At 54.3% G+C, this 8,739-nt stretch overlaps 1 protein-coding gene across 2 annotated transcripts in view; it reads left to right on the top strand.

Annotated features, from left to right (window-relative positions):
- The first annotated feature begins 108 nt into the window (after window positions 1–108).
- The window catches only part of ABCD1 (ATP binding cassette subfamily D member 1), a 45,407-nt gene continuing 36,776 nt past the window's right edge, over window positions 109–8,739 (top strand). For both annotated transcript variants that reach the window (XM_045285532.1, XM_045285531.1), the window contains exons 1-2: window positions 109–1,332; window positions 2,759–2,939. In XM_045285532.1, coding sequence (XP_045141467.1) covers window positions 436–1,332; window positions 2,759–2,939 — 1,078 coding nt within the window. In that variant the 5' untranslated portion in view covers window positions 109–435. The remainder of the gene's footprint in view (window positions 1,333–2,758; window positions 2,940–8,739) is intronic.

Genomic DNA, 8,739 nt, shown 5'->3' with positions numbered 1-8,739 from the left:
CCCGCCCCGCCTCTGCCTCCGCCCCTTCCCCGACTCGCCCCTGGGGAGGGAGGGAGGGGCGGTGGGTGGGGATTATGGGCCGGTGGCGGAGTCACTGTCGCTTCAGCCAGGCTGTGGAGCGGACGGACGCGCCTGGGACCCCAGGAGGGGGCTCCACTGGGGTAGGAAGAGGTGACGGGAAAGAGGCGCCCTCCCTGACGCAGGGGCTAGGGGTCTTGCGTGGAGGGGAGCCCAAGTCCTCTGCTCAGCTCCCAACAGAGGCCTCGCGACCCTGGGGGGCCCTGAGCCCACCCAGCACCACCCAGCAGGGACTCTAGCCACACCCCAGTTGCCTGAAGCAGCAGGCCGAGTGACCACTGCAAGGCCTTCCAGCCACCTGCCTCGACTGCTGCTTCAGGCACTAGTCCCCCGACCGGCAGGGGCCAGCCAGGTGACATGCCGGTGCTCTCCACTCCCAAGCCCTCGAGGGCCACCACGCTGAAGCGCACAGCCGTGGTCCTGGCCCTCGCCGCCTATGGCGCCCACAAACTCTACCCACTGGCGCGGCAGTGCCTGGCTCTAGCCAGGGCCCCCCCAGGGCCGGCAGGAGACCCCCAACCGGAGGCCCTCACGACTGCAGCCAAGGCCAGCGTGAACCGGGCGTTCCTGCAGCGGCTCCTGTGGCTCCTGCGCCTCATCTTCCCCAGGCTGTTGTGCCGGGAGACTGGGCTGCTGGCGCTGCACTCGGCCACGTTGGTCAGCCGGACTTTCCTGTCCGTCTATGTGGCCCAACTGGACGGCCGCCTGGCCCGCTGCATCGTCCGCAAGGACCCACACGCCTTCGGTTGGCAGCTTTTGCAATGGCTCCTCATCGCCCTCCCGGCCACCTTCATCAACAGTGCCATCCGCTACCTGGAGGGCCAGCTGGCCTTGGCCTTCCGCAGCCGACTGGTGGCCCATGCCTACAGCCTCTACTTCTCTCAGCAGACCTACTACCGAGTCAGCAACATGGACGGGCGGCTGCGCAACCCCGACCAGTCCCTGACGGAGGATGTGGTGGCCTTCGCCGCTTCGGTGGCCCACCTCTACTCCAACCTGACCAAGCCGCTGCTGGACGTGGCCGTGACCGCCTACACCCTGCTCCGCGCTGCACGCTCACGTGGGGCCGGCACAGCCTGGCCCTTGGCCATCGCTGGCCTCGTGGTATTCCTCACGGCCAACGTGCTGCGGGCCTTCTCGCCCAAGTTCGGGGAGCTGGTGGCCGAGGAAGCGCGACGGAAGGGGGAACTGCGCTACATGCACTCCCGTGTAGTGGCCAACTCGGAGGAGATCGCCTTCTATGGGGGCCATGAGGTGCGGATGGCCAGAGGCCCGGGGTAGGGAAAGGGGCTGGGACCCGGCCTGGTCCCGATGAGCCACGGAAATAGAGAAGCAGGAAGGCCTGTGGGGCTGCCCCGGCCAGCCGCCTGTCTGAGCCTAGCCACTTCTGCTTCCTCCTGGCAGCCTTGGGCCGCCAGCCTAGCAGGATCAATCCAGCTCCCACCAGGCCGCCCCTGCAGCAGCAGCAGCTGGCCAGCGGTGGGACAAGTGGGCTGCCAGGCCTCCTGGCCGGGCCCTCGGTCCTTTGAAGGCCAGCCGGGGCCGCGTCCAGCGGCAGGCATTATGGGCATGACTCAGCCCACGCGGAGGTTAATGAGTAGTGTCCTGGTGGCAGGCGCAGCGCTGAGGGTCACAGCTGCCCCCAGGAGCCCGCCGCCAGGGCCCCCGCCACCAAGGGACGCACTTCCTGCCAGGCTGCCTCTGGCGTGCCGCCCTTCCGCCTGGCCCGGGGCGCAGTTCCCCTGGGCAGCAGCCTGAGGGGCGAGGTGAGGTTACTCGCGGCCAGCCGCTCTTTATCTCGCCTCGCTCCTCCCCTTCCCTGTGCTGGGGTTGCAGCTGCCTTCTGGAGACTCTGGTTTCGGTCCTGGGGGGAGGGGCGCAATGGCCTCTGTCCCCCTGTGTGCACTCTCAGAGCCCCGATCTTATCTCAATGGTTTTGCACTCAGGGCCCTGGAGCGAGTTAGTCCCAGACATGGGGACATGAATGGCTTGCCCCTCACCTCCTGGTCGGCAGAGGGGCATCCGGGCCAAGGAAATGGCTGCTGATCAGCCCGGTGTTGGGCTGTGACCCTCTTGCTCCCAAACTGGGGCTGGCAGTGCCTTGGCAGGCCGCCAAAGCTGTGGCCTTGGGTGAGGTTAGCACGTTCCCCGCGGCTACATTGTCAGCCCTGGCTGGGGCTCCTGCCAGCTCACAGCTCCAGTCTGTTGTGGGGCTGGGCTCAGGAATGGAAGATGCAGCCCTGGGCCTTGGGTGGGGTTGGGCTGGAGTAACTGGATTGGTGACCCGAGGATGTCTTCTGGCCCAGGACCTATGTCCCCAACAGGTCCCCCCTGGGGTCTGCGTGCCCAGGTGGGCCGAGCGCACACTGGCTGTGCAGGCACGAGGTGCAGTTTACCTCTGCTGGCTGGTGTCCCCGTGGACACAGGCCCAGGCTCCCCAGCTCCATCGACAGGCACGCCCTCTCATCTGCTTGAAGATAAGTGCAGCTTTTCCTAATAAGCCGAAGTTTTGTGGCAAATCATGGACCTGTAATTTCTCCCCTTCGTCACTCCACTGTGCTCCTGCTGGACGAGCCTTCTACCCCCTGTAAACTCAGCCTGGTGGGGCCCGTCGGCTGGTGGGGTGGGTCCACACCATTGTCACCAGCCCTACTCACTCTGATCTCTGGTGGCCCGGCAGGTCGAGCTGACCCTGCTGCAGCTCTCCTATAAGGACCTGGCCTCCCATATCAACCTCATCTTGCTGGAACGCCTGTGGTATGTCATGCTGGAGCAATTCCTGATGAAGTATGTCTGGAGCGCTTCAGGCCTGCTCATGGTGGCCGTCCCCATCATCACCGCCACTGGTTACTCAGAGTCAGGTGAGAGCCCGGGGACCCCATGTATCCTGCTGGGGCAGGGGAGGAGGGAGGGCTCACAGCAGCATTAACTACGGTGCCTTCTGGCTGAGTTTGCAGAGGAAAGAGACCTGGCCAGAGTGCCGAGTGGCCGGGCAGCTGGCCTGCCTCTTGTTTTAGCCCTCTGCCACATCTTGAGTCCTACCCTGCCCTTCTCGGCTGGTCACCAAAGCATACATTCTATGTTTAGTCTTTTGTCTTCAGAGAGGCTTAGGTTAATCAACAGCTTCCTCCTCCCCAGAGCCCTGCCCACAGAGAACCAGTTTGCTCCAGTGCAGCCAGGCCCGGGGCAGGCTGGATCTCGGGCTTTGGGCATGTTGCTTTACCCAGTTGGTGCCATTCCTTAGGCACCTCCATACTCCCTTCATATTCACTTACCTTCTTCCATAGGCAGGCAGACCTCAGAAACTGGGAGTCTGTCCCCAGCCCACCCCAGTGGTATTGGCAGGACGCTAGTACAAGGAACTCTGAAGGTGCTGTCGGGTACATGTTGGACTGCTAACTGCAGATCAGGGCTGCGAGCCTACAGCCACTCCTGGAGAGAAAGATGAAGCTGTCTGCGTCTATAAAGACTTACAGTTTTGAGAACCATGTATAGGGTTGCTGTGCATCGGCATTGACTTAATGGCACTGGGTTTGCGTTTGGTAGCCTATTAGGTGTCCAGTAGTGTTGTTAGGTGCCATCAAGTCAGTTCTGACCCATACAACAGAACGAAAGTGCCCGGTCCTGTGTCACCCTCACAATTGTTCCTATGCCTGAGCCCATGGTTGCAACCACTGTGTCGATCCATCTCCTCGTTTTAGCTGCTCCTCTACTTTACCAAGCATGATGGTCTTGTCCAGGGACCAGTCTCTCCTAATAACATGTCCAAAGTCTGTGAGGCGAAGTCTCCCATCCTTGGCTCTGAGGAGCATTCTGGCTGTACTTCTAGAAGTTCATCATATCATCAATGTTCTTTGACCAACACCATCATTCAAATGCATCCATTCTTCCGTGGTTTTCCTGATTCATTGCGCAGCTTTCACATGCAGAGTGTATAATGTTAAAGAGTTAATTCTGAGTTATAGCTACCCTGTAAGACAGAGTAGAACTGGCCCTGTGCGTTTCTGAGGCTGTCCTTCTTGATGGGTGCTGACAGCCTCACCTCTCTCCCTCGCAGTATGAAAAGAATTGGAAATAGTGTGAGAAGGTCCAATGTGTGCCACAGAGACACAAAGTGAACGTGCACAATTGTGTTTCCTTTTGTATTCTTATTTTTATTTTTTTTTCCTTTTGTATTTTTAAAGCACTATCTGTGTCGGGGTGGGGTGGGGAGCACTCAATTTGCTGGCTCTTTGGAAGCCTTCAAAAACAAAGGGGAGACATGTCAAGGAGTTCAGGTAGAAAAGGAATGGTTGGAAACTGATTGTGGTAGCAATTGTACAATTCTGCTTGACATGATTGAATTGTGGGATGATATGACATATATGTTAATTAAGAAAAAGAGGATGTAGAAGCTAAGTTTGTCAGAGGCTTTCTCGTCAAAGGTTATCAGCCCTTTGACGGCTGGCCCCTCGCTTCTGTGCTGGGGAGAAATGATGGTTTATTGGTCCTTCCATTGTCGTCTGCGTTTTCTCTCTGAAGTCTTCTCTTCGGGCATCATGCTGTTATATTATACTGTCTTTAGATGTGGGTTTCTGATTCTTCTTTGAATAACACTCTTGGGGTAGTCCTGTTTTTCTAGAAAACTCTCCACTGTTATCTTTTCAAATGTGGCTTCTCTTCCATTCTTTTATTTTCTCTTTCTGTGTAGTATGAGGATGGGGGGCCAGCCCCCCACCACTACTCACGGGTTCAGTAAGCACAATTGTACGGTTGAGATGTATAAGTATTATATTAAAGTCATCGAGAGCATGAGAGATACAATAGTGCAGTCAGACACATTACATGGTAGCATTGCTCACCTCAGCCCCGCTTGGTGGTCCACGTGGAGAAAGAGAGAGAATATTTAATGCTAACCAAGGCTTTTATATTCTCTGGGGACATGCCAGCACCCTAATTACAGGTGAAGACATACGTCACAGGAAGGGGTTGTGCTATAGGTAATACAATAATAGGAGGGGGTGATATATGGACATAGGAAGAGGAGGGATTGGGGGTATACATGTGACAAGATGGGCGGATCCTAGATTTAGGATGGCAGCTTAACTTTGACCTGTTTTCTGGATCTCCATATGAACCATTATCAGTATGGTGTGAACTCCACCTACAGGAACCAAGCTAATGGTTGCAAGCTTTAGGGAGACATAATCCTTTGTCTCCAGCAGTGGGGAGCAGGCCGGCCCCTGTGGTGTGGGGAGATGGCAGTCTGACTCTAGGGAGGAGGTCTAAGCATCTGACTGCCCCCCACATTTTTGAACCTCCTGGGAGCCACATGCTGAACCTTTCATCTTGTTATTTGTCTCTTTAATCTCCCTGGACTGCCTTCCATCTGATAGTCTCTGGGTTGAATTCTAGGAGATTTCTGCTCACTAAGTCACTGATTTTCTCTTCCACTGTGTCCATTTTGAATTTTTAAAATTCCAGTGAAAGGCGCTGGGGGGTGGGGGGAGACAGTAGTGCTCAGCTGCTCCCCCAAAGCTGGGTGGTTCGAACCCCCAGGTGTTACATGGGAGAAAACGGAGGCTGTCTGCAACCCTCAAGATTGGCAGGCTTGGCAACCCAAAGGCACAGTTTTCTTCTGTCCTCTAGAATGGCCCTGAGCTGGAACTGACTTGAATTTCTTGGACACTACTTCTCTGATTCCATCGCAAAGCTGCCTGTTGTGTTCTCTCACCTATTGGCGTCATTTATACAACTTTGCGTCCTGTTAATCACATTTTCTCCCACCCCCAAGCTAGAGGTCTTGGAAGGCTGAAATCACCCTTTCTTTTCTGCTGCCCTCACTCCTGGAGAGCTGTTTCCTTGTGTCTTTTACTTCTGTGAGAATCCTGTGTGTCATTCACCAGTGGATTTCAGCGTTTGTCCTAACCAAGCACCCAAGGGGTAATTAGCATTCTGAGGCCATTTTCATATTAGCTTTGCAGCTGGGGGAGGTTCCTGGACTCAGATCCATAAGGGGAGAGACTTTTAATTATACATTGGCAGGAAAGCCCAGGCCGAAGCTGATGAAGCATCCTTATCCCCTCCCTACATCTGGAGTTCAAATCATCCATTCTTTCTGGCAACTTCTCATCCTGTCCCTCACTTCCCTTCAGGCAGGACTCTACTAAGAAACATGGGCTAGAGGGCCATTGGAGTGAGTGTGGTGGTGCGTCCTGGCAGTCACCTGCACAAGTATGGGCTGGGTGGCTTCCAGAAACCACAATCTCTGATTTTCTGCCTGGTGAAGTCTCCACCGTGAACTATGTGCCACTCAGGTCAGCCATCTGTGCCTGCCTGTGTAAGTGCCCAGGGGGCAGGATGGCATGGGAGGAGGTGCTGCTCATAAAGAGGAGTGGCCTTGACTTGGGTGTGGCTTGAGGTGTCCTGGACCCTCGGGTGCCTCAGCCCTGCCCCCTTTCTAGTCAGTTACCCTTCACAAAGGCGACAACCCCCACCTCTCTCCTTGTCCCACCCTGCAACCCCAGGGAGGCTTCTGCCTCAGGGCCTTTGCTTATTCTGTGCCTCCCTACAACTCTCTGCCCACTGTCCACAGCCCAAGTCCTCTGTATCTCTGAGTGGTTTCCCACCTGTCTGCATGCCTAGGACCCTTTGTGCCCTGCTGTGGGCCCCATGTCTGGTGACAGCATTGGTGCCATGGGCTGGCAGGAAAATACTTGCCAGTGTGGGGGAGAGTTCTAGCAGATTTGTTATCCTGAACTCAGTGCTTTTTCAGGCACTGTTTCAGAATGCCTGTGGCCTGTGCTGGTTGGCACCTAGGGCTAGGGAAGGGGGCAGAGCTCCAACCCAGTGGCCTTGCCAAATCTCTGTCTCCAAGTCTCTGCTCTCAGCTGAGGACCCTTTTGTCCACAGCAGAGAAGTAAGGGGGGTGGGGAGAGGGACTGGGCAGATATGATCCAGGAGGGGCTGCCAGATAAAGGGAACAGGGGAGAGGGCAGTCACTGACCATGCCTGCAGACACAGCCAAATGGCCAATGATTCACCCCCCACCCCCCCACCCCCTCCTAAATTGTATTTATTTAGTTGTTGTTGAGAATTTACCCAGCAAAACACACGCCGACTCAGCAGTTCAACAGTTGCTCCCCGTAAACCAGTGATGTTGATGACGCTCTAACTTGTGCAACTGTCTCATCTGCATTTGCTGACTTTCCTCCCCGCCCCCTACTCAGTTCCAATAGAAACTCAGGGCCCCTGGGGTTCCTACCCAATCGTTCAAGCCGATGTTGTCAATTTTATCCCATAGAAATAGTTGGTAAAAGAGCATTAGCCCTCAAGGCTGACTTGCGTAGTAGTGAAGCTGATTTTGAAAGGACTTCAAGAAATATTTTTTATTTAAGCTATAAAGATGATCTCAGGGCTTCCATGGTTCCAGAAAATCTAGAGTCCATGAGATTTTGAAAATCTGTTCTGTATGTCCTCCATTTTGATCAGAATTCTTCTATGGTCTTTGATTAACAATCTGGTAATGTAGCAGGGTACCATCTACTTTTCCTGGCCTCCTGACAAAGGAGGTAATGCCACATATTCCTCCTGTTCCTGACCCTCCTTCTTCCTCTGTCACTCCAGGCAGATAGGGACCTTAGCTGGCAACGTGGAAGGCCCCAGGACTCAACAATGAACCAGGAGGTAGAACAGAAGCATAAACACCATTCCTAGGCCAGTTAACTAGGATGCTCCAGGAAACCATTACCCTAAGCCTCCAAGCCAAGGAGCCAAATCCCACAAGGAGTATAGCTGGATATAAGCAGTCACAGCAACTACTCTTTTTGCCATTTTCTGGTCATTGTTGTCAATATATTATCACACAACTTTTGTCACTCCACCTTTTTATAGGTGGGCACCTGTGGGATACAGAAAGATTTCTCCCAAGTAATCTCCCCCAAATATATGCCAAACCCAAGACAGTGCTTGCTACACATGGTAAGTGACTGTACGCTAGGAGGTCAACGAAAGTAGGTCAGAGGTTATTCTCCTTAAGGATATCAGCCCTCTAGAGCAACCAGACTGTATAGTCTGACTCACCCCAAGTAGGGCCCACTCCCTTCTGATGTTGTTCCCTTGAAGGAGTGCCCAAAGGCAAGCCTGGGACCACTCAGGGATGACTAAGCTTAGGCTACTATACTGAATCTAGGGTCCACCCATCTTGCCACATATGTACCCCTATTCCCTCCCTTTACTATTGTGTGTAAACCCCTAGGTCATCCCCCTCCTATTGCCTGTATTGCCTCTGTCACAACCCCTTCATATGACGTAGATTGTTATCTGTAATCAGAGGGCTTGCATGCCCCCAAAGATATATAAGCTTTGGTGAGAAATAAAACCTCAAGAGAGCTCTCTCCTGCCATCCTGTCTCCCACCTCTACCTGTACCACCAAGAGGAGCTGAGGTGAGTATGCTACTATGAAATGTGTCTGACTTCTTTATTTACTCTCTCTCTCTCCCATCTTTCCTATTTCTCTCTGACTTTACTATAATTTATATATATATTAACTGTACAATTGCGCCTACCAAACCCATGATTAGTTGTGGGGTGCTGGCTACCCCCACAGGCACCTCATTGACAGCAATTACACCCATTAGCTATGCAGCCCTAACCTTAATCACTGCGATATCTCCACCCCC

Source organism: Echinops telfairi, unplaced genomic scaffold, assembly GCF_000313985.2.
Source record: "Echinops telfairi isolate 266 unplaced genomic scaffold, ASM31398v2 ScPeMD7_7472;HRSCAF=8510, whole genome shotgun sequence".
Classification (NCBI taxonomy): domain Eukaryota; kingdom Metazoa; phylum Chordata; class Mammalia; order Afrosoricida; family Tenrecidae; genus Echinops; species Echinops telfairi.
The sequence above is the reverse complement of the archived record's forward strand: the minus strand, read 5'-3'. Positions and strand labels throughout refer to the sequence as shown.